Raw genomic sequence first — 26511 nt, 5'->3', positions numbered from 1 at the left:
CCATAGTATAACACTCAATTTCTGTCATATAAACTATCACTTCATTAATTTCTACATGGAAATCATACCGTTATGACAATATCAAGGGCTTGGCGCAAAACTATTGTATCTTGTTCTTTATTTATATACACTCACAATAGTTTTGCACCAAGCCCTCGATATATTTCCGTGTCATTATACTGCAAAGCACTTACTCAACCCTACATCACTCCGTCGGGGGAGGGGTTAGTATAAAGAAACCAAATTTCAATTCCAGCCGCCTTCTTCATATGCCCTCACACTCATCTCCCAAAATTTATTGCAGAAAAAAATATATCAATCAAAATTAATCATGCCATGAATTTCCCAGTCCAATACTTCCACTTTATATTTCCCGCAGTAGTACACTATGACAAGTCTATATCTACATGTAGTTTTCGTGCGGCCTATCAGTGTGTAACATTATTAACCGTTAATAAGTAGGCTATGTATTTATACGGCTTTACAACTATGCTTTGCACGGAATGTCACAGGTCAGAGGGTTAGGTAGACTGGCTGTACTAATCACTATAACCTGGCGCTGAGTTAACAAACTGTAGGGAATCTAAATTGATAGTATATTCATGACATGTAACGCGCGAAATAATTATAATCCTACACTTTAATACGTTTGAAATACCGTAATACCTCGGTTTCTTTAAAATAAAAAAGTGGAAAACCACAGGTCACCCAACACGACATAAACGAAACTGTTGCAGGTTCGGTTTGATTTACGGTAGTGGAAGTGCAAGCCCTCTAGCCCCGAGATGAGCAGAATTAAACATTTTTACACATGATATAAGTACCAGAAAGTAATTCAGAAACCTAGGATATACATATGTGCATATTGCCTTTTGTTTGAATAAACTGTCTCTCTGTCTCTGTCTCTGTATCTATCTATCTATCTATCTATCTGTGCAATAAATACTCAGAGCCAGTTAATATTTAATTACTAATATCGTCTGCACAGTTTCGTGATATAGATTTTATATTTCAGCCTTAACACCTGTCACAAGACTTTTGTCTCTGTATAATTATTTACTTGATGGTTTCCAATAACGTAGTGATTCATTTCATTGTCTTGAAAGGAAGACGATTGTAATATCAAAAACATGCAACAGATGGCAAACAATAACTTGGTCTAGAGACCAAATATAATGCTTACAACATTTTCCTAACTGCAATATTTAGCAGAGAATTTACCGTAAATTTAGTTGAAGAATGAAATAAGAATCTGTTGAAATAGCTTCATCATTTTGTCTGTTTTTAAACTGTGAATAAGTCAAAGTTTGCCCTCAGCAGTCTGATCAGTTCATAGGCATTCTAGAGTATTTACTTCAAGGTTCTTTGCATATATTCTGTTGTAACAGGTATGAACACATGTATATTTTATTTAAGAATTGAATAATAATTTCTGTGCGTTTATACAGGTATAAAGTACATTGGGACTTCCTGCAAATTCCTGAATCACACAAGCGATACTTGGCCTTCCAATGTGGTTCATAACCATATGAACGCACAAAAAAATATAGCATTCAATTCTTATATTTACATGTTACGATACCTTGCTACAAAAATAACTGATTTGCTTTCTAGAAGTATCAGAAAATCAAAATAAATTTCAAGATATCCTTCCGTCATCCTATAACAGAACAGTCAAAAAGGCCCGCCCACGTTCAACGATAATTCGCCTTCCGATAAAAATAGTTCCTGGTTTTGGTTTGAAATATTTTAACTCAAGTGAAAATTCATACTGTCGTGTTCTGTGATCTTTGACACCAGGCAAATTAGTTAAAGCTATAATTAAATGTTATTTTTTTTTCAAAGTTTTGGCGTCCAATTTTGAAATAATTTTTGGAACATGACCATTCTGTTCATTGATAAAGTATGTTGATGTTTTAATGTATTTAAAAGTTAATGCCTTATGTAATACAAAATTAATGATGCTTGTTCTACAGAAATTAGCCTTGAAGATTATGCCATTCTGTTATAAAACTTCCATTTGGCAAGTGATTTGAAGTCAGCGACCTTATCGTAGAATAACCCGAGTTTTTCGTTCTTATGCGTAAGAATTCAATCATAATCACACGTTAAACTCGAATGCTAACTAAGGTAATCATAACTGAAAAAAATCCGAAAATTCACAGCTCAAAACTAGCCGGGACTTCATTTTTCTATTATAATTCGAATTATAGGCCGATGTGTTATTTTCTTATATTTCAGTATATTATGCTAACATTAAACGTATAAATTAACGAAATCATGTCGGCAATAAGCTCCATAATACAAATTTTCCGAAATCGTCCGAAACTATCAGCGTAACTTTAAAAAGACCACCAAGTAACATCGCGTTTACTTCATTTTTCTATTATAATTCGATTTACTGTATATGTGATATTTTTTTATATTTCAGTATATGCTTTCATTGAACGTATATTTTTACGATAAAATGTCGACAACTTGTTCCATAGTACAAGTTTACCGAAATCGTCCGAAACTTTAGAGTAACTTTAAAAATACCAACAAATAACGTCGCATTTTAGCTCGGGGTGGGGAAACAAAATCGGACGTACTGAAAAAACGAATTCGGTGACATACAATTTTTTGTTAATCAAACGCAAGTAAATATACTTGCACATTTATGATTGAAATTTACACAAAATTCCTCGATCCGAAAAAATTGTTATACTCGAAAAACGGACAATGTCCCACCAAAACTCTACGTTACATTTTGTGCAAGTCTGACGCTTTAATGCGTCATAATCTTAAGGTACGTCATAGATCATTCACGAAATTTATATCACAGGAAAGTGAATTTTAAATCTTTTAAAAATATATACATTTCATTCGTGTCCGCTTCCAACTGAAATAGGGATATGCTGAAAACCTTACAGAAACAATGAAAATGACGCCAAGAAATGACACCCAAAAAGTGCCGTTAGTGGCCAAGTTTGACAGCGCACCAAACAAATGTGGCTTAAATAAGAGCCAAACGGAAAACGGGAATAAATCAGAAATATCCTCAATTTTCTTTCGTTAATTTTTCATAGATGTATTAAAAAAATTTTTAAAGGTCGCACTCCACCTTAACATTGCCCTTAATAAAAAGTGAGAGAGGAATGTAAATGAAACGGGTTATTATTCGCTCCTTTACCCACAATTTGTAACGAGTACGCTGTAAGCCGTTAGTACGTTACGATAATGTCGGAACCATTCCAAAATATCGGTCGCATGCTAGAATTAAATAAAAATCATATTTTGTTTTAGCTTTTAGATACATTGAAAAAAATCTAAAAGTAAAAAGTTGCGCCATTTCAAAAGTTGTTATTACAGATAACTTTATGATTTTAATAATACATTAAAAGTTTGTACTATTTTTTTTCCATTACAGAAATTGCAATGGCTCATTACATACACTTAATCATAAGTATGGTAACACTTAATCATAAGTATGGTAACACTTAAACATAAGTATGGTAACACTTAATCATAAGTATGGTAACACTTAAACATAAGTATGGTAACACTTAATCATAAGTATGGTAACACTTAATCATAAGTATGGTATGACCAAGTAACGTTACACAATACAGATTTAGACTTACTTTTTGTTCCTGAATAATTTACTATTACTATATTATCCAGTTGGAATAAACAAATAAAAACAAACAGTGACACTCTTTAATAATTACTTCTCCTCGCAAAAGCTAACATATATTAACGAATGTTGACATGTTGTTTTGCTGTCCACAAATTACAAATGATATCAGCGGTTAAATCACAGAAACAAGCCCCTGAGATTTCTAAAAGATCTAACAATTTGCAACATGATAGTCATATCAATATCTCCTGTTAACTATATATAGTTGTCAGTCTTTATTCTTTATAAAAAAGCAACATGACAGACACTATTCGTTGATGCATGTGTTGACAACATCACAGCTATATGTATGATGCATTCTGTATTGTGCATCCTGCAGACAGGTTGTTAATCACTAACAATATCAGCTGTAATCGAGTCTGAAATACGACGAGTTTTTTATTTCTCAGAGGAAGGATATTAAAGAACAGTTCATTTATTGTTAACAACGTTTTAGAATTCTGACAACTTAAAAGGTAAAGAGCTTTTAATGCATTACAGAAATATTGGAAACTTTACGCGGTTTTCATTCAAATCATCCCCCGTGGCTGAAATTCCATATTTTGCAAAACTCCCCTATAATTAAAGCATTATAAAACACCATTTGTCGTAAACAATGAAGTAAACAATTAGACAAGGTAAACATGTTTTCAGAGAGATATCTCGCATTAGAGTGAGAGGCAAATAAATATTTTATTACATAAGTCACTGGTAATACGATCAAAATAGAAAAAGTGGAAACCCCAAAGGACGCTCGATACGATAAAAATGCAAATGTGACAGGCACAGTTTAATTGCGCCTGTTCATGGACGGTAGTGGAAATGCATGCTACCGTCCACGTCCTCTAGCGCCGGGTTGAGCAGAACTCAACATTTATGCATGCTACAAGTATACAAACCACATATGCCTTAACCTATCCCTGCAATTTTTCAGACAGCTCTGTAATATTATGTGCTTGTTATCACGCGAAAAAGCCAATATAAAGATAATATTACACGAGTGTCCTTTAACATTGAATTTATTAACGAATTAAATAAAAGATGGGAAGTATTAATCGGTACGTTGTTATCTAACTTCTCACTTAATATATATATTATGCATTGGAACATGTCAACTCGATAATACTCAAAATAACTTCTTGTAACCACAGAAACACTTACGAGTACATATTACATAGAAATTATTACAGAGAAATAAAATTATCGTTTGAAAACATTGAATACATGCTTTTGGGATTTTGGTGGTATCGTTGATCAACAGAATGCATGGTGATTGTAATTGCACCAGCATATCAAAGTCATCAACAATACAAACGATACATTTAGTCTTTGCATGATTTTTTCAACAAGAAGAGCAACGTTATGCACATTTCATGTTTGTTCTTCAGAGGTCCTTGCGATATACTGGTGGCCTAGACCTTCGATCTTCGTCACTTATATTCCTTTGGGCTTTTGCAGACTTTTATCAGATCGTTCAACACGACTTTTATGTCGTGTTGTTTGGTACTGTTTAGTATCTCAGCTTGACCATTTTGGCCAGGATGGTTCCAATTTCCAGCATTCATAGCTTTGGGTATTGTATGATCACCCCTTGGATACGGTGTCTGCTTTTTAATTTTGTATTTTGGTAGTTCCTGTGATATGCAGGCTCCATAACATCAGATCCTCTTTCTAAATTCTAGTTTGTTTAGTTCTGCCCATTGTTTTCTCGTTTAGGGCAAACCCATTATTTTAACTGGGAACTATAGGCCGCTTTTCATGGAATTACACGTTAGTGCATCATTAAAGCTTCCATGTGCATCGCCGTATGAACACATCTGCGGATGTCTCTTAATTGATTTTTGTACTTGTAGCATGTGTAAATGTAGAGTTATGCTCAACCCGTGGCTAGAGGGCGTGGACGGCAACATCCTTTCCACTACTGTCCATGAACAGGTTCAATCAAACCAAGCCCGCAACATTTTTGTTTTTGTCATGTTTAGCGACCTGTGGAGTTTCCACTTTTTCTGTTTTATATATCCAAATTAAACGTGCATTGCCCTAAATATATATAAAAAATATGCGACTTTAGGTGTTTGACCGAACATCTTTATGACTTTTAAACCGTTTCGGATTGCGTATTGTCATACACTATAAATGGTTGAGATTACTGACTTGCTAAGAATCGATTGTCTCTCAGCCTGATGGTTTTTATGTAGAAATAGTTCGTGTGAGAAAGCTATCCAGGTTCATTGCTGAAGGTCGATTGTTGCCTGTCGTGTTATTGCCAACCATTATAGCTGCAAAACCGCTATATTTGGCCACATAATGATTGATTTGAAAATATCCCAACACAACAAACCAACATATTTTTGAATACAAAATTTGAAAATCTCCGCAGAAGTATGCTTGAAAACTGGTCTAAATAGAAAGAATCAACCGAAATATTTACTTGTTAAATGGATCTGAGGTGCATTGTAGCGTTTTGTCTTGCACATGTCTTTATGCGAAACATCTTGAAAACATTTCTATTTTATTTTCAAGTTTTATTGTTTGTTTGAAAGAATGTTGAGCCAAAAAAGTAAATTCAAATCACAGTGACTCTAATTATGCTGCAAATTTTGGGCTCAGACCCTAAATTAAGATTGAAACAAGCACAGCGTCCTAGAGCGGTTAGTTACACAAAACATTTAGACTAGCATACAATTTGTTTTCAAAGAAATTGATGTAACTTGAATTTTGAAATAACTTATAGACCTGTTAAACATTGCATTTTATCCGTTTATATAATCCCCCATAATTCGCCGGAACAGTGCTTTACTTTTATTAAAAGTGCACATAGAAGAATGTTAATATGAAAATGTTAAACGTTATAAGAAAAGAGAACAGCTTGACGAGAGGAAACAACAACATTATGATTTCCCGACTATTTCGTCGCTGGCAAAAAGTCCATTTAACTTAACTGTTAGTTTTAGTCTGTTTGTAATAACCTATTTCTTATTTTTACATGTCAATACAAAAGTTAAACCACAGTTTATTACTACATCATCATTTTTATAAAGGCTGGTGATTCTCATCTCCTCTTCATGCATATCAGTTTTAGGCTACTCCTCTTCAAAACGCTTATCAAAGAAAAAGTAGTGGATCCAATAGACAAGATTGAAGATTGCAAATGTAAGAGGGAAGAGAACTCTGGATATCTTATCAACTACTCTTGGATTCAAGCTCTCGGTAAGCCGCCTAAGGAACATATTTCTTCCTGTTCTGGTGGATGTCATAGAATCCGTATCCTAAAGAAGTAAATGCGATTTTAATTAGCTATATGATCTCAGGATTTGAATGATTAAAATATTATTAAATTATTATTATTATTAAAAGAATGAAAATGGTGCATTCATACTTTTAAAATATAGAAATTCATTAATACTTGAAAATCACGTAAATAACATAGATAAAACTTTCCTCTTGGTGATATTGTACAAGTTCGTTGTCGTGGAAATTATCAATAACGACACACAAACGTTAAGATAAATCTGAAAAACAGTAGCTATATCGATTTCTATAAATTGAAAAATAATGGAACAATTCTAATTGCAAATACGTACAGACTGCGCTTCGTCGTTAGACTGAACTTCAGGGCAAACCTTTATGCTCTTTCGAGAACCAATCGTTGTGAGTTTGCTTTCTTTCTTCTCTTTATCTCTTCTCTCGTCCTTTGGTCGTTCAGGATCACCCCTTGTCAACATATTGACAAAAGCAAACTCTAGCAGTGCAAGGAAAACGAATGTAAGACAGGTTGCCATGTACACATCAATTGCCTTGAAAGAATAACACAAGTAAGACAAGTTGCTATGTAAAAATCAACTGCTTTGATAGGAATGCAAATGTTTTTATGTGAACATCAACTGCCTTTTAAGGTATTAGGTCACTAATAGTAATGTTTACAAAATGGCCTTTGCTTGGTATATTCTGAAAGGTAACCGTGTTTTGCACTATTTTGCAAATTTTAAACAACTTTTACCGTGCCGTTTTTTTAAAATTTTGAATAACTTATGGTATCTCCTCAAGCTCAAGTAGAGACAAATTTCAAAGTGATAGCCACTATCTAAAACGTTTGCAGAGAACTCATTTTACCATTAATTTCAATAGAAGAAACATTAAATTATTGGTAACCAATTATAAAACACAAACTAAAAATGTTAATAACATTTTTTCTATGGTGCCTCGAGTAAACGGATTTAATGAGACAGAATTCATACTTCAACATTGAAAAAATAAGGTCGAATGATGAGTTTCTGTTTTGAATTTTGCTTACTCCATTTAAAAATAACCTTAGGGAAGACGTAAAACCTGCCTAAATTTCTACCACAATATATAATCTAAGAGTGAAAGCAAAATGGAGAACTTTCGCCGTGCATAACTCAATATTTTTAAAGATGTGTAACTCTGCCCCTTCTGTTTAAGTAGTAAATTCTCTTTGAACACCAAAAAAATCACTTATAAGATTCATCTTTTCCATTTTTGTACAAAAAATCAATAATAAGTCTTGAAAGAAGTAAAAACTTACTAGTAAAAAAGGAAAATAAAGAAAAAAAAATGGTCCCAGTAGGGCTTGAACCTACGCCCCTCTAAGAATTGCAGTAAAAGCAGGTTCATGGTAGGAATTAAATACTCTTCAAAAAGGAGATTCTCTATTAGTGATCTAATACCTTAAGTAAAAAGTAGTAAAAACTAGATAACTTTACTTGTTGTCAAACAATTATTGCCGATATCATAATAACGATAAAGGTCATACAAGTTAGCGTGCTCTCTCTCTCTATATATATATACAATATTTACAAAATGGTAAAATGATTTTATAATAAACGTGCGACTATTGTAGAATGTAACCTAACAGGATAAACTGGCTTGAAAGGAACACGAATGTAAGACAGGTTGTCGCGAAAACATCAATTGCCTTGAAAGGAATCTTATGAAAGACAAATATACTGTAGTATGCTTTTGTAATAAGACACATATTTACATAGTCCACTAAATATACATGTAATTTGTATGTAAATGAGTAGATGTTCAGCTGGATAATTCTCAACATTTTTCGGACTTTGACATGGAATAAATTAAATATCATTGGTCAATGGTCAGCCCGCCCGTCTGCCTCAATAGGGAGAGCGCAGAATCAACGGTAAAGGGCCGAGAGTTCTATCACCGTGCAAGGCATATGTTCTCCGTGATGAATTGAAGAAAACAACATTGAATGTCATGTCGTTCTCAACGTCTTACTGATTCATATGGAGAAGCTGACCTCTTGCTGAGACAAATTCCATGACACCGGTTGGGTTAAGGCATCATTACACTAATTCTGGTTGCTCTGTATTTCATATAAATTACCTATAAACGTTACTTCGACATTTTCAGAATGCCAGACTTTCTGAGACTTATAAAAGAGAACTGTGTCGGTACTACATAAAAAGACAAAAATGTTGTCAACTTTTATATTATATCATTTAATACAACCCTTTGAAATTACTCCATTTCGCTACTTTCAGGTTCTTTTCCCTAGGCATAAATGCTTACACCACCAATTTTGTCTAGCATGCGATAGGAGCATGCAGATTTTGATAGAATGTTACAAATATGTACATACAGAAACGCAGTAGATTAGAAGAAAACATGATACTATTGAGAAAGGGTATGAGGAAATTAAGAAACGTACTGACTAATTAGAGTTTGACTACTTGTGACAAGACATGCGTATGCTTCAAATTTCAGCTTTACAGGCCGCCGTAACGTAACTGTAATACTGTTAAAAAGCGGTGCGTAACAAATAAAACAAACAACAACTAGCATTATTCAACTTTAACTACTAGTAGTTTGCATATAAAGCATGTGACTGCATGAGAATATGACACATTTTTAATTCTTGAAAGTAATAACTGCGGTCTAACCTTAACATACGAAACACGTGGAAGATTTGCTCTTGCACCTGAGCTCTGTGTGGTCATGGTGAGGACAGTCAAAAGACCAAGTGATATTCTAGCGGGGACAGATGTTGGATCCAACCAAAAACTGACCCACGAAAGCATTACAATAAGGAAACACGGTACGTAGATTTGTATGATATAGTAGGCATAGTTCCTTTCCAAGACAATAGTCACACCAATACAGGGGTATATGACTGAAAAGAAAAACAAATAATGTGCCAATGTATTTCTAACAGATGGGCAGTTAGACATAAAATAAGTAGTTTAAAAAATCTAAGCAAGAAACATCCGAAATTTAAATTTGACGGACAGTTTACCAAATACTGACATGGTTGCACCAACAGAGATACGAAGTTGCGAAACCAAAATAAAGTTATATAAAACGCCTTTGAAATTGAAATTGTGTTAATAAAACAAGTGTCCTCTAGGCTGGCAACAATATGAATTAGTTTAACCTGCAGCACGTTTAGAATTTACATATTTAATTGGTGACGTCCGTTGCCGAGTTTGGCGCTAAATGGTTCAAAACATCGCTTGGAATGTGGTGTAAAATTCTGTGCTAGCTGGCTCACCGAAAGTCGGTGGTTCTACCTAGGTACTAACTTTTTCATGTCCAAAAGGGATACCTGGGGTCTTCATCCACCATCAAAAGCTGGAAAAGACTTAAATTTTGACGTTGTGATTCTAAACCCAACACAATCAAAACGAAATACATATTTATTCAACCGTTGTATATATATACAATTAGCCTTGCCTATTAATAAGCTTAGATAATGTGGCAGTTGACCCCGATACAATAGACACTGATTATTTTCCAATACAGGTAACTAATAATTACTTTGCAATATAGCCCTAACATAATTTTATGACGGATTATCTTTGAACGACCCTGGACTTATTGGACTCAATAGCCACATTATCAAAGTTTATTAGTATGCTGGATTATTTCATAACCCTAGTTTGATTCAAAATCGAAACTACTTACTTCCATAGTAATCCTTTTCACAGCTGTTGGATTTGATCTCAGTGATTGAAAACTGTGGAAACTCTATATCTTTGGCCATCGATACAGCGTTCTCGCTCCAGATGAACCTCAAATCCTCTGTACTGTGTCCGTCTAAAATATGCAAAGTACTTATTAGTTCTTGTTTGTTTGTTGTTTTTTGTTGTTGTTGTTATTTTGTAATACCCGAACACTTACTAGAAAAAAAAACATAAATTATCCCAACATTTATTTGTATTAGCATGATGCAAATGTACGTAGGTAGTTACTGTTGTTTTCTCAGACACATAATGAAATATTAGGTCACAAGGTTTTTCATGGTTCGGCTATTAACTCATTTTGAGCAACTGGAAAAAACACTCAAAATGTTCCTCTGGCAAATCAATGTATGTGACAAATAAATCGCATACTGTAAAATATGACGTGTATGGAGATTTAACTAAAATCACATATAAAATATCCCTGAAGTAAAACTTTAAAAGCCCTTAATGCCTTTGTTCATAATGCGGCTGCCACATCTTTTATTATGAACATTAAATATTTTCATTTTCTTGTGAAGTCCTATTTTCAGTAACTGCTTTCCCTAGTATCTGTCAAAGGTTTGAATATTGATAAACATATTACAAAGTTTTATTGAATACATTGTTTTGACTACCCACCGTTACCGCTCTAAATGTATAAGTTCCTGTGCAGCATCTCAAGCAATGCCTTTTGAACCATGTAATTATGAAAGACAGCTTAATTATCTGTTTTTCAATACTAAATTTAAAGCCTTATGGGACTTTAAAAGTATAGAAAAGGTTGTGAATTTATTTTTTTATATAAACAGTGTGTTTTTGATAAACGATTGTCTTATGATACTGTAGAATCATCAATTTTTGTGCGGGGGTGGGGGGGTCAATTTTCGTAAATTTCATGGTAACATTATTCATTAATATCAAATTCCAACGGAAAGGAAAAATTCCTACAAAAAGACATTTTCATAGTAGTTACTGTAACTATTTCTACTTACATTCAAACAAACTGTCTTATGGGGGTACTTACAACTTTCAACTTCAAATTTGCAGTACTGTGTATCGAATGGATATTTCTGTAAGTGCATCAGGCATGAAAATGTTCCAGTCACCCTACAAGTTATAAACTAGTTAAAATATGCTAAAATAGTAACAGACATAATTGAGCCGTGCCATGGGAAAACCAACATAGTGGCTTTGCGACCAGCATGGATCCAGACCAGCCTGCGCATCCGCGCAGTCTGGTCAGGATTATGCGCAGGCTGGTCAGGATCCATGCTGTTCGCTAACAGTTTCTCTAATTGCAATAGGCTTTGAAAACGAACAGCATGGATTCTGACCAGACTGCGCGGATGCGCAGGCTGGTCAGGATCCATGCTGGTCGCAAAGCCACTATGTTGGTTTTCCCATGGCACGACACATAGGTACATCAGTTTCATTGAAAAACATTATTTACATATAACGGTACTATGAAAGAACCCAAATCAGAATATTTCTGATTATTTGTGACATTGCAGAAAATAGTATAACTCTTCCGTGGATAAGCTATATTTTTTTCAAACTGAGTGAGTTACGGTAGTTTGTATTCAGTCCTACGTTTTGAGTTACAGTAGTTTGTATTCAGTCCTACGTTTTAACGTAGGACTGAATACAAACTACCGTAACTCACTCAGTTTGAAAAAAAAACGTAGGACTGAATACAAACTACCGTAACTCACTCAGTTTGAAAAAAAATCAGTTACGATATTTTAACCTCGAACTGGACTCGTTTTAAATTTTATCGAAATGTTCATACTTTCTGTAAGTGCATCAGGCATGAAAATGTTCCAGTCACCCTACAAGTTATAAACTATGAAAAGCCAAAATTGTAACATTTGTGTGAAACAAAAAGTGTTTGTTGTATGTCCTTCTTTGCTGTTTTGAAAGTTGTGAATAAAATCTGTAAGAAGACTACCTAGCACTATGCTGAATGGTACCGTCCGGGTAGATATGTATCAGTTTATTGCTGACCATAACTTCATGGTAGTCGGACTTTTTCTCATTCAAAATGTACATGTCTGGCATCCATACACTCTCAAAAAGCGTATTATCCAGAATAAGTCGTGTAATGTTGAGTGTGTCATCATATCGCAAACGATCGTCTATCCAGCGCTCCCTGAGGAACACGCTCATTGAATAATCCTGGATACAATCAAACACAAAGCAAGGACAAATGTTTTATGTACTAACAAAATTTATGAGACACGTTTTTTACATTAAATCATTATAAAAGACAACATATTTGTATTAATTTCTACATATTTTTTATTTTCTAACTGATTAATCGCTGATATAAACAAAGGTAGTAAATTCTTCATAAGATAAAGTGATTCTTTTTTCTGACAATAAAAAGGGGTTGAAACAGTGGACTATTGATATCACACAGAATAACTAATGTTATTGGAGTGGCGTGTTTTAACAAAATTGATAAATGGCTTTTAGTTTAAGTTTTCAAACGCAAATTGTTTAAGCATTGTACGAACGGTTATGGCATGTAATAAATCGTGTGAACATGGTGTAAATGTTTAATAATAAATGTATTCTTTTAAAAATGAATCAAGCTGATTGTTATCTTTTAAAGCGAATCTAGATACGGAATTCTTCTATAACTTTATTACGCTTATACGATACGCCCCATTAGAAAAGTCAGAAACACTCCTGTTCCAACCCTTAACTTTTACATGTAACGTCATATATATATTGGTTAAGTGGGAAGGAGAAAAAGCTTGGGGTATATATATGCTGTGCCACCCACTTCTATATTTGCCTGCCGGGAAATATTAAAAAACGGGCAAATAGTTTCATATTTGTCTTCAAGTTTTGTCTTAAGACCAGAAACAAAATTTGCGGTGAACTATATACCAGTTTATAGAACAAGCTATGGACCAGCGGTTAATATGATCGGTCAATAATTAATAAATGAGCCATGCCATGAGAAAACCAACATAGTGCGTTTGCGACCAGCATGGATCCAGACCAGCCTGCGCATCCGCGCAGTCTGGTCAGGATCCATGCTGTTCGCTTTCAGAGTCTATTGCAATTAGAGAAACCATTAGCGAACAGTATGTATCCGGACCAGGTTGTGCGGATGCGCAGGCTGGTCTTGATCCATGCTGGTCGCAAAGCCACAATGATGGTTTTCTCATGGATCGGCTCAAATAATTTCATATAGATAATAACTATAAATCAGTGGAACATTTTTGATTCTTAGTACAAACTTTAATGCGCTATAACACAGACAACGAATATAAAGGTATTATTCATATAAGAAGAAGTAAAAATTATATAATTAATAACAAGGAAATCCGATGAACTGGTATCCCCCACCGAAAGGGCTTGAGGTGAGGAATGGTAAAAAAATAAGAAGCAAATAATTTCATTAGTCAAAATCATTTTAACAGAAAATGAATGCTTTTTTGGGGGCAGGGGGGGGGGAGGGGGCAGCGGAGAGGGGGGTGGGGGGCAGCGGGGGTGACCGGGTGAGGGTAAAACATTTCACCTGTTGTTTATAAATATTTGATGGAAAATTAAAAATAAAAAAAATAAAACTGGGTGGGGGATGGGGACGCATAATCGGGGTGGTGGGCAAGACAAAGTGGAGAGTGAGGTGGGGGAATTGTACAACTCTGCATGCTAATAAATATTCATGGAAGGTTTGAAAAAAAAAAATAAAAAGCAATGATTTGGGGTTTTTTTTGGGAGGGTGGGGGGGGTGACCAAGTCAAGGTGGTGACCAAGTGTGGATACAAAACTTCACATGTTTATCTAAATGTTCATGAAAAAGAATGAAAGAAGTTTAATGAAATTCTACCAATGGGTTGGTCTGTTATGTACAAATATGTAGATTTTTAAACAATTAAAGGGCAATAACTGTAAGGAAAATTGACCAATTGAAAAAAAAATGACCGGCATCATCGAAGTATGTTGATTCATATTTATTTCAAGTTTCATGAAATTCTACCAGCTTGTTACTGAGAAATGGCTGCAGATGTAGATTTTTCATTAAATGAAGGGCAATAACTCAAAGGGAAATTGACCAATCTGATAAAATATTTGACGGGCATCATCGCAGTATGCTGGTGTTTGTTTATGTCAAGTTTTATGAAATTCTACCTGATAGTTACTGAGAAATGGCTGCGGACGGACATTTTTGGACATTTTTCATTAAATCAAGGGCAATAACTCTAAGGGAAATTGACCAATCAAAAAAAACTTGACGGGCATCATCGCAGTATGTTGGTTCATGTTTATTTCAAGTTTTATGAAATTCTACCTGCTAGTTACTGAGAAATGGCTGCGGACGGACGGACGGACGGACTGACGGACGGACAACGCCATTTCAATACCCCCCTCCCGATTTCATCGGCGGGGGATAAAAATATATATACCATATTCATCTCACTGATGGAAAACATGGAGTTAATGTACATGTTAACTGTCACCTGTACTTGCTTTTCTATGCCATCTGAAATGATACATAACTATTACATATGATAAGTAAATAGTTTTAACACGGTTCAAGTTGCCCAATTATATAATTTTCAAATGGAATTATAATCATTTTGATAGGCATTTCAAGACACGCCAGATATCGGGACATATTTGTGTAGCAGAAAACTTAAATATACCATCATATGACCTTAAATGAATAATCATTGTATGTCTTGCCCACATCAGAAAAGCTTTCTGTTGAATGGGTAAAGTCTTTTACTTATCAAAACAAATATGTAGTATATTCTTAATATTCAACTTTCTCATTATATTAAGCTTAATATTTATCTTTGTTAGTTTATCCTTAATACTAACATGTGTCATTATATACATAACACTTACCTTTGTCATTATATTCTTTACTTTTCTCTTTGACATTATATACCTTACAGTTACCTTTGATATTACATGCTTAATATTTATTTTTGTCTTTATATGCTTTAACAGTTGCCGTTGACTTATATGCTTCACAGTTGCCGTTGACTTATAGGCTTAACAGTTGCCCTTGACTTATATGCTTAACAGTTGCCCTTGACTTATATGCTTAACAGTTGCCGTTGACTTATATGCATAACAGATGCCGTTAACTTATATGCTTAACAGTTGCCGTTGACTTATATGCTTAACAGTGGCCGTTGACTTATTTGCTTAACAGTTGCCCTTGACTTATATGCTTAACAGTTGCCCTTGAGATTATATGCTTTATCAGTTGCCCTTGACTTATATGCTTTAACAGTTGCCCTTGACTTATATGCTTTAACAGTTGCCCTTGACTTATAGGCTTAACAGTTGCCGTTGACTTATATGCTTAACAGTTGCCCTTGACTTATATGCTTTACAGTTGCCCTTGACTTATATGCTTAACAGATGCCCTTGACTTATATGCTTAACAGTTGCCGTTGACTTATATGCTTAACAGTTGCCCTTGACTTATATGCTTAACAGTTGTCCTTGACTTATATGCTTAACAGTGGCCGTTGACTTATATGCTTAACAGTTGCCCTTGACTTGTTTGCTTAACAGTTGCCCTTGACTTATATGCTTAACAGTTGTCCTTGACTTATATGCTTAACAGTTGCCCTTGACTTATATGCTTTAACAGTTGCCCTTGACCTATATGCTTTAACAGTTGCCCTTGACCAATATGCTTAACAGTTGCCGTTGACTTATATGCTTAACAGTTTCCCTTGACTTAACAGTTGCCCTTGACTTATATACTTCAACGGTTGCCTTTGACTTATATCCTTAACTGTTACCTTTGACATTATATGCTTTCGAGTTACCTTTGACATAATATGATTAACGGTTACCTTTGACATTATATGCTAACAGTTACCTTTGACATTAAATGCTAACAGTTACGTTTGAAACTAAATGGTTAATACTCGTATTTAATTTGTCATTATATGCTTAATAGTTACCTTTGTCGTAATATGCTTAATATTTGTCTTTGTCATCATAATTATGTTTTATATTTATCTTTATCAGTGTACGTTTAATATTTTCTTTCTCATTACATGCTACATATTTATCATTGTCATCATCTACTTAATAGTTACATCTATCATTACATGGTTCTTATTTGTCTTTGTCATCATATGTTTAATATTTGTCTTTGTCATTATGTGCTAAATACTCACCTTTATCACTATTAGGCGGAAGCTTTTTGTCATAACCGTCAAATATGCTTTCTAAAAGCGTGGACCTGGAATCAAATTATAATAATTCGTACAAATTTAATGACGTAAGTTTTAATCCTGATAAAAATATGAGTATCTGTTAGAGGATTAATTAAAAAAAAAACAAAAAAAAAAAAACAATGGCATTCATTTTTAAATCGTAATCCTAGACAAGTCTCAGGATAAACAAAACCATAAGTAACTGAAAATTTAGTTATTTTCGCGTGACTTTTATTTTTGCGATTTGATACCAGTTAAGAATTAGAGCTTATAATTATTTGCCTAAACTTTGGACGATAATAAATTTTAATATTTACGAGAGTCTTGAACTCCTGTGATGCCTTGATCGCAAGTAGTACCGACTTTAAATCCTTCGCGAATATCATATAATGTTACCTGAGACAACACAGTATTAAAGCCAAAACCATAATATCACGGAAAACTTCTATGGTGTGCATGTATAAGATATAATGCTAACTGAAATACATTTCACTAAAAAAAAAAAAAGGTTTTCTTTACTTACTGAAGAAGTTTTGATAAAATGCCTAAAGATGAGCGTACACTTAAGATTATCAGTATATCCCGTCACGTCACTTTGTTCAGATTCCGGTTCTAGGGACAATTATTGTTACTCTTATATTACTCAACACTTCACTTTGTTTTAACTGACAAACAAACCAAGACATGTTAGATAGTTATATCAAATTAATTGTTTAAGTTTTAGATACTTACACAGTAGTGTTTGTAGTGCTCCCAACAACAGTTTTAAGTCCAAGAGCAAAGAGAAATAACCAAAGAATAACTTGATACGTCTTCATTCCAAATACAATCAGACTCTAGATCTGAAAAATACTTGATAGTAACGGTTTGTTGTGTTAACCCAACAATTTTAGTTTGACAGTTTATTTTCAATATTCCATTAAGCCCAATGGTCAATGAGGGCATACAATATATAATAAATGGCAAGAAAGTGTAAAATATATCCATACAAGCCAAATTGGTGCGGAGAATGTTTAGAATGCATTGCAAGTTAATGTCCTTAATGCATGATGATATCATTGATTATCAAAATTAACAGTAATGAATTACAAATCATCATATTTATCAAAAAAGGTAACTAATATGTGGTACACTTACTTCACTGTAAGAATACTTCATCGCAAAAAAGTTTATATACTGTAAGGTCAACATTATCATGACAAAGAAAAGACATAAATAGCCACTGATGCTTCCAAAGAGAGTTAGGACATAACACAGTAAGATTAAATTAACATGGCAAAGGCAAAACACATAATGGTAATTGATACACGAAAGGAGAATGAGCACAATATACAATCGAAATTGTATTGAAAACACTTAGGCTAATAAAAGTCTTACGTTTAATAGTATTGCCGGTGTTGCGATCAGTAAATAGGTTTTCGTTTCTAAGTTCAAAGGCACTGTTAACAAACTTTTCAAACTTACTTGCTATAGATTACATATAACATCCGTACTTAACAATTCAACAGATAACGGCATATTTGGTCTTTTCCAGTAGTAAATTGGTATAAACCGTTTCATTATTTCTTAAATCAGTATATAGTTTACATTCAAATACAATATGACATTCATCTTGAAGTTCTAAGACCTCATAAGTGAAACGTGTTCTATCATTTAAAGTTTAAGTCCATCTACCAGTCTCAATATTTAATCAATGAAACAATACTCTCATATAAGTAACACTTTTACAAAACCGTTTTACATAGAATCGAGATATGGATGAAGTCTAAAATACAATATTTGCCTATAAACGAGTTTTCTAACGTTCTCGTCTAATTGTGTACATATTGATCTGTTACCCATTGCTTCACATTCCATAAAAATATTTTAGTATTACCAAAACTTTGCATTAACTATGTATCATATAAACATAAAAATCTTATGTATATAGAAGATTTTTAATAAGTGAGCACCAATTTGTTTTTGTTACGGTTATCATCACATTTTTAACAGATTTGTTTTCATTTGTGTGTGATAGTTTCATCCTGTATCTTAGGATGTTAAAAAAAACGCATTGACTGGAATGAGGGCCGACTAACGTCATTTTCTAATTTTGACTAATTTACGAACATATAAATAAAACTACATTTGTACATCTTTATATATAAATATGATGATTGTAATAGTTGCAGAGACACCCACTTCTGTATGAAAACATATGACGTGATGACTTAAAACGAAAGCTCAATATTTTCTTAAGTACCTTTTGCTTTCATAAGAATTTTGAAGCGTGAATCCCATTACAATTTATAAAAACTTTTGACCTCTGGTTTTGCCTGAATATACAGTTTTATTATTTTGATTTCCTTTTTTTTTTCTTTCGTTTCTTTTTTTTTTTAAATCTGAGCTTTAATATTAAATTGTTCAGGTATGATACTAAAATGATCAACATCAACATGATATTAACATTAATCGTACAGCTGATTTTATCGACATTTCGGCGGCATGCCATTTTCAAGATAAAGAAGCTATATATTTTGCATTTTTCATAACCTGTTTAGAAACTTGGAAATACATAATGTTCCCAAACAAATGAAAATCATTTCAAGATATTACACATACACAATTTAGTTAACCCTGTGTTTTCAGTTATTATCTTGTTTCATTAAGCATTCATGGTACAAGTAACAATACTGAGTTCGGACCTAGTAACTGAAGAATGTTTCTAGAACGTTTATAATCTAAACATTCTCCACATGAGCACCAAAATTTTACCGTGAAGTAACTGGTTCTATATGTAGACACATTACAAACTTTTCTTTTTAAGCACGATCTCATGTCCATTTTATTATATTTACTTTATTCCGTATACGCATAATTTTTTAACTTTATTTTGTTTTATTTTTAGCAGTACCACGTTTCTATATATTTACACTTTAGTTTATTTTATAACATCATCTAAGGCCTTTATATTTAATTTGGTGTTCAAATAAACTACTTTATTTAGCAAACAAAATACTTTAAAAATAAGCTGTTGTTCAAAATAAAATGTAAATTCAAATAGTTACTTATTGGTTTCTTTCCTGTTACACTCTGAACTTTCAGTCGATGTCCGTGTGTGTTTGTATCGTCAAGGCAAATAATTACAATTCCACATCAATAAATGGTAAGTTGTGAGACACTAAACAAATAGCAACTTTTGTTGTCACCATGTTTCCCTTTTTGAAAAAAACTAGACCTGTATTTTCCGCTTTCAGTTCAAGTTAAATGTGTGCCTATTTTAAATTCAATCAACTTTACGATACAAAAATACTTGTGAACTAATTCTTGTTGGTAATTCTCAAAATTAAAATCTTAAAAATAGTTTAAAATGCACACAATTCATATTTCGCACGCATATATCTTACAAACAATATATCTTAAATATATGAAATATTAAAGACCGTCTTTCAGGCATAAGAGAAAATAGTATATCAAGAGAAATTCAACAATACAAAATGATTATAAATTAATGTTCTTTACGTCATTTGCTATGGCAGACTTTGATGAATGACTTGTTCTAATTGAAGCATGTTTTTTTTTTTTATCACAGCGTTATTGGGCATTTATATCTATATTATTTCACAATGATGTAGTATCCAAAATGCATTCCATGCAAATGGATTACCTTTTTGAACACCATATAACTAAAACCAGAAATTGCCATTTATTTTTATTCAGCCCATACTACTAACACTAACAATTATTGACAAGCTTCTTTAAACCTTATCAATTGAACTACAGTTAGTTCTAAGATGTGCCATTAAAAATGTAAAACTCAATGAAAATGTCGCGCATTGTAATTGAGCCGCGCCATGAGAAAACCAACATAGTGGCTTTGCGACCATCATGGATCCTGACCAGTCTGCGCGGATAAGCTTGCGCATCCGCACAGTCTGGTCAGGATCCATGCTGTTTGCTAACAGTTTCTCTAATTACAATAGGCTTTGAAGCCGAACAGCATGGATCCTGACCAGACTGCGCGGAAACGCACTATGTTTGTTTTCTCATGGCGCGGCTCAACTGTATTTCAATTGAATTTTGTCAACGTTTGTTAACTTCGAATTTTCATTCTTTTGTATTGATTTGCAATATTTTATTTTAAAATATTAAAATGTGCTCAACAATAGTTTTGTCAAAAAGCCTTAGCTGGAATAAATCCTTTCACGAATCTTCCACGAATAAAAAGAGTTAATCATATACATTTCACACAGTATTAATTAAAGTGCACGAAGGAAAAACAGCAGAATCAGTTGTAAGCTAATGACTTCGTGAAAAAAAATGTTTACATATCTTTTATCATGATATTTCAAAATATTGTCGCAGGTAAGGATACATGTCTGCAAAAGTATTGCTCCTATGACCTCTGTGATAATAATATAGCTCTACTAAGTCTGCAAATGTATTGCTCATGTGACCTTTGACCTGTAGGTACATAATAAGCTGGATGGAATAAATAAAACTGAATAATATGACATTTGCCTGTTTTAATTAATGTTTTAATGATTAGTTTAAAAATATTAATTTTGCGAAAATTCTTGAGCCTTATGTAAACTGCACTGGGACAGTGTTTAAAAATATCATTTTCGTCTGCAATTAAATAAAGACATTATAATGTACATGTATAACTAGTCGTAAAAACGATATTTATACTTTTTGTGTGACTTTAACATTGAAGGGACACTTTATTTTTGTTGGTGAAAGGAGGTGCACAGCTTTTTTGAAATGAAAATGAGAAACGTCAGGCCACGCGTTTATTGATGTATACATTTATCCGTCAACGGCTGTTATCATTTAGTTATGACTGAGATAATTAAAACTGCGCTGCACACAACAGAATATATTGTATCTAGTAGACGTTCACGTGGTACCAATCTCTTTAAGAAAGTATGTATAGAATAACGTTTTATATGTTCATGTATTAACATTTTATCCAAGTTTTAATTTGCTGATTATCGTGGTTATTGCGGAGGTAGGCGATAGTGCTCAGTGACAGTTATGTAACAATGTAGCTGAGATGTTATATGAGCCGCGCCATGAGAAAACCAACATAGTGGCTTTGCGACCAACATGGATCCATACCAGCCTGCGCATCCGCGCAGTCTGGTTAGGATCCATGCTGTTCGCTTTCAAAGTCTGTTGCAATTAGAGAAACCGCTAGCGATCCATGCTGGTCGCAAATGCACTGTGTTGCTTCTTTCATGGTGAGGCTCATTTCATTTATTGTCTGTTTTGACGAAATTGAATCAAGCAAGAGCCCATTCAGGGGTGGTATAGTACGTCATCAACAGGTGCGCGCAACACTTCCCGATGCGGCTTTTTTATGTCAAAACACCTCGATTCGTTGAGTAAACTTGCGATTATTTCATTGGTAACGAATAGATTTGGAAATTACATATAGTCTAAAGTACCCGCATGTGTCTCTAGTTTATCACTAACGTTTGCATTTTTCAAGAAAGTCTTACGTTTAAGAGAACATTCGAGCACAGTGCACTTCATGGAAACACTTCCCCATTCACCGCACCATATTATATCGCATAAAAAGAGTTCATGCATTTCTAATGACTAAATGCCTTGACGGGTGTTCTTTTATGGCAAACAGAGGTCAGTGATGCATTAAATAATTATCGGAATCTATAGTTTCAAAGAAATCAGTAATATAAAATTTCGCCTTCCCGTTCACCAGGTAAAACGATGCACTTCCCGGTTCACCGCCTGTGTGGCATCGTGTTTGACTTAATTATATGTAGCCTTTCAATTTATTTTGACGCATGGTACTTCGGTTGCCATACCAGCAAAAATAGTATTTAGCAATGAACGTTTATGTCAGTAAAAACAGTGCTTAATTTACCTTCAATGGCTATATTATGACAGATTTACTCTTTCTTTTTCAGATCACAACAGAAACACCCGAGATATTCTGTTTATCAGAATTAAATTATGAAGCTAAGCACATGGGGTTCAGTAGTATGATATCCGTAGACAGATGAACATAAACTGCATATAGTAATTCATGCATTTCTCGGGAATAAAATGACACGTCAAAAAATCAGAATTGTAGAAAGAACAATACCCGCTTGTTGTGGATGTTTGTGAAAAAGTCAGAAATGAAGACCAAAAAAGTAGTCGCTGTCTGCCTGTGTTGAAGTCACAGAGTCTTGTCAGTGCCTCTCCTTTCTTCTAAATAACATTTGACAGATTTTGATAAAATGCAACAGCAGTATTAAACTTTGTATGAAATGCCGTTGACACTAATGCTCATAACGGGTAAAACAATGCAATGTAAATATTCCTGTTATCTCTATGTTTCGGTCAATAAACGTTCACAGATTATACTACATTGCCACTTTATCAATTTTTGTGTGTTTTTAATGAAATTTCTGAGTTATAATTAGTGTAGTCGCGCAAAACCTCAACATTTTCCAGTTTAATGGTTTCAAGAGTTGTTATATTCTGATTTTTGTTGAATTTGAAGTATAGGCAGTGCGTCTCCACTTCAACATTTTTATAATTTTCATAATTACAAAAACATGTACATGGTGTATCATGGCAATAATTAGTTTTATTACATGAGTACCTATAAATAGTAACAAATTTGTGTTGAAAATTCTCCCATTATCGCATCGCGTCATGCATTATCACATTATCATAATAAGCCCCGGGGCCATTATCGATAATGGCCCTGGCGTTAGCGCGGGAAATTAACGTCTGTAAACAGAAATGACGTCATGGCGTTTCGTGGAGGTAAAACAGCGAATATTTCCGTTTTATTTTATCATCTTGAGCGTAACATCGTGTATTCTTCGTGAAATATCGTATTTTATCCCTAAATTATGCAATAAGCAAGAAAGTACAACTATCCAGGTATTTGATTTTATACAGTAAATAGACTCTTATACAAATAATATAGAAACTGAAAAGCTGAAATTTATTGTGCCAGAAGATGCAAGTATCTACCCATAAAAATGACACAAAAAAAAACAACATTTCTTACTATATTATAGGTAAACATGTAATAAACAGGTAAATACATGGGAGAGCGGTGCCTTTGAGTGATAATGGCCCTGGAAGAAGATAATAGCCCTCGGGCTAAAGCCCTCGGGCTATTATCACCTTGCCATGGCCATTATCACTCAAAGGCACCGCTCTCCCATTTATTAACCTATACTTAACGGTAACTTATCAATAACATTCAAAGCTTTCTTTTCCGTGTAATTCCTTCCTCTATAGATGTTGACATATTCTTTGACATTTTTTCCACAGAAAGCTGCTGTCGTCTATTCAGAATGTGGATGAAAACAAACGGCTATTTAAAATAAACACCTTTAATTTCATAATAACCATGTTGTTGAGGGTATTGTGCGTTTTAGAATATGTGATAATAAATTACCAATAGTCTTTTATCGTTTTTCTTTTACACTAAAATTACCACAAAAGTTTTGTTATTATTTTAGGGTTCCCTGTCGTGTCTGAATATTACCAATTGTTGAGAATATTTGACATAGAGATGTACACTACTTTTTGATCGTAGAAAATTAAGGCATACAATGTGGAACGAATTTGTCAGATATACGATCTTAATGAAACTGAAGGTGAATTTCATTTTTTTTTAATGTTGAGTTTTAAAGAATTACGTACAAAGATAATGAAACGTTATCATTATACTCGTATAAGCGTGTATAAAATTTAGAATTGCTACAATCAAGTAATAAATCTACTTTCGTTGATTTGTGTAAATATATAACATTAGCTGATAACAAGGAAAATGTTGCTCTGTCTTGAAAGTGTATGTGCGTATGTTTATGTCACAACGGCTTCCACTGTATAAGGGTTTAAATAAAAAATCAGTAAAATTTCCTATTTTAATTAAATAATCTTTTATACAACAACATTTTCAACAACTAAACAGTTTAAGAAAAGTAAAATAATTTACATTGCAAGTAAAATTGTTCTACCACTGTTCAAGCTCACTTCGAGTTTTAACATGTAACTGGGTGCACTAAGATTTGCAAGCAAAATCTGAACATTAGTCAAATATTAAATCCTGAACCGCTTTCAAGTGTAGATTCAGTCGTTGTCCCATTCTACTACGTGGTAATTATAATTCGGTTGCAGTCACTCTTGTTCTTTCCCTGCGCACATCTAAAACCCTTAATAAGAACATTTCGTTGGCGCGATACAGTAATTTCTCACGTGGCCCTGAAACGTTAAACAAAATTAAAAAGTAGCATATCATTAAAAACTAAACTGCATTGGTGCGACGTTATACCTTTAAAAATATATTAAAAGGTTGCTCCTTTAAAAAAACGACACATGATAATTACTTAACTACATAATTTTGCTTTATTTAGCATATTATCAATGCATATTCTTATTTGTCTCATCGAGTCTTGCCTTGAACTCAAGTTCGGAATCAAAGCCATCATATTTGACTATTTTCGATGACACGCCATATATAGTTATCATGAAAAAATAATTAGAGTAACAAGTTAACTAATGGTTTCCAAAATACTTTCTATTTATATTATCATGTGTTGAAATGCCTATCTATCTATACCCCTGATTATGGTTTCTCTACTGTAAAATTATTGAAATTAAATCTGTTATTTATATCCTAGTCTAAATAATGAGACCTCGGGTAGACCGATTTTATATTTTGATATTTTATGTTGTCTGCGAATATCGACAAGTCAAAAATATGTAACGATATTCAACTCTCGAGTACAATATTATTTGGACAAATTTATATCCATACCATCAAACAGCAACCGACATAGTCGTGTTTGGTACGGAGACCTAGTTGAGCGTTGAAATCCTTGTCTCGGGGTAATTCCGTTACAGGATGCTCTCCACTTCTCAAATATAATCTCGTACAGCTTTTGGAAAATATAATACGTCAATTATGTCTTGCATGCCAATCACTCAGCAATCCTTTTTAACATATATTGACAATTCCATTGATGCACACTAAAAGTTTTGTTTCGTTTTTCATCTTTGATGTACCTAAAATAACAAATATAAGGACATGATAGAACATATATCATACATACGCACGTTTATAGTTTACAACATATGTTCAAGATATGCCTCGTTCTTTCAATGTTATCTTCAAATGCATAAATGAAGTTTACGAACCATCTAGTGCAAGCACTCTAACAATTAGTTATTCCAATTAATAGAACTTCCAGGCAAGCGTGATCACATTTACATTAGCACCAGCCCGATGTTAGTCATGCTGGAAATTGGTGAGCCGGGAAGGACATCAATTCAGTTGGTGAACCGGGAAGGCGAAATTTTAGTTTACTGATTTTTCGGAAAGTTTAGATTCCAATTACTAATCAAGGTATCACTGACATCTGTTTACCATAAAAGAACACCACTCAATGCTTGGATTTATCAGAAATGCATGTAAATTCTTGTTATGCGACATAATATGGTGTGGTGAATAGGGAAGTGTTTCCATGAAGTGCATTGTGCACGAATGTTCTCTTAAACGGAAAAAAGCCGCATCGGGAAGTGTTGCGCGCACCTGTTGATGAAGTACTATACCACCCCTGCCATTGGTAGTGGTTTAATCATTATTTCATATCTACGGTTGTACATCATAGGAATTATGTCCCGAGCTTTACAAAAACGGTTAAAGTGTCTT

At 33.7% G+C, this 26511-nt stretch overlaps 1 protein-coding gene across 1 annotated transcript in view; it reads right to left on the bottom strand.

Moving 5' to 3' along the window:
* Positions 1 to 17530, bottom strand: part of LOC123558536 (glycine receptor subunit alpha-3-like) — a 32336-nt gene extending 14806 nt beyond the window's left edge. The window contains exons 1-9 of the mRNA XM_053544690.1: positions 17523 to 17530; positions 16806 to 16870; positions 15063 to 15139; positions 12590 to 12816; positions 11666 to 11748; positions 10604 to 10735; positions 9583 to 9812; positions 7239 to 7455; positions 3624 to 3650 (exon numbers count right to left, since the gene is read on the bottom strand). Of these exons, the coding sequence (XP_053400665.1) occupies positions 3624 to 3650; positions 7239 to 7455; positions 9583 to 9812; positions 10604 to 10735; positions 11666 to 11748; positions 12590 to 12816; positions 15063 to 15139; positions 16806 to 16870; positions 17523 to 17530 (1066 nt within the window). The remainder of the gene's footprint in view (positions 1 to 3623; positions 3651 to 7238; positions 7456 to 9582; positions 9813 to 10603; positions 10736 to 11665; positions 11749 to 12589; positions 12817 to 15062; positions 15140 to 16805; positions 16871 to 17522) is intronic.
* Positions 17531 to 26511: the final 8981 nt, after the last annotated feature.

Source organism: Mercenaria mercenaria, chromosome 5 (assembly GCF_021730395.1).
Source record: "Mercenaria mercenaria strain notata chromosome 5, MADL_Memer_1, whole genome shotgun sequence".
NCBI classification, from domain to species: domain Eukaryota; kingdom Metazoa; phylum Mollusca; class Bivalvia; order Venerida; family Veneridae; genus Mercenaria; species Mercenaria mercenaria.
Note: the sequence above shows the minus strand (reverse complement) of the source record. Positions and strands in the feature narration are given on the sequence as shown.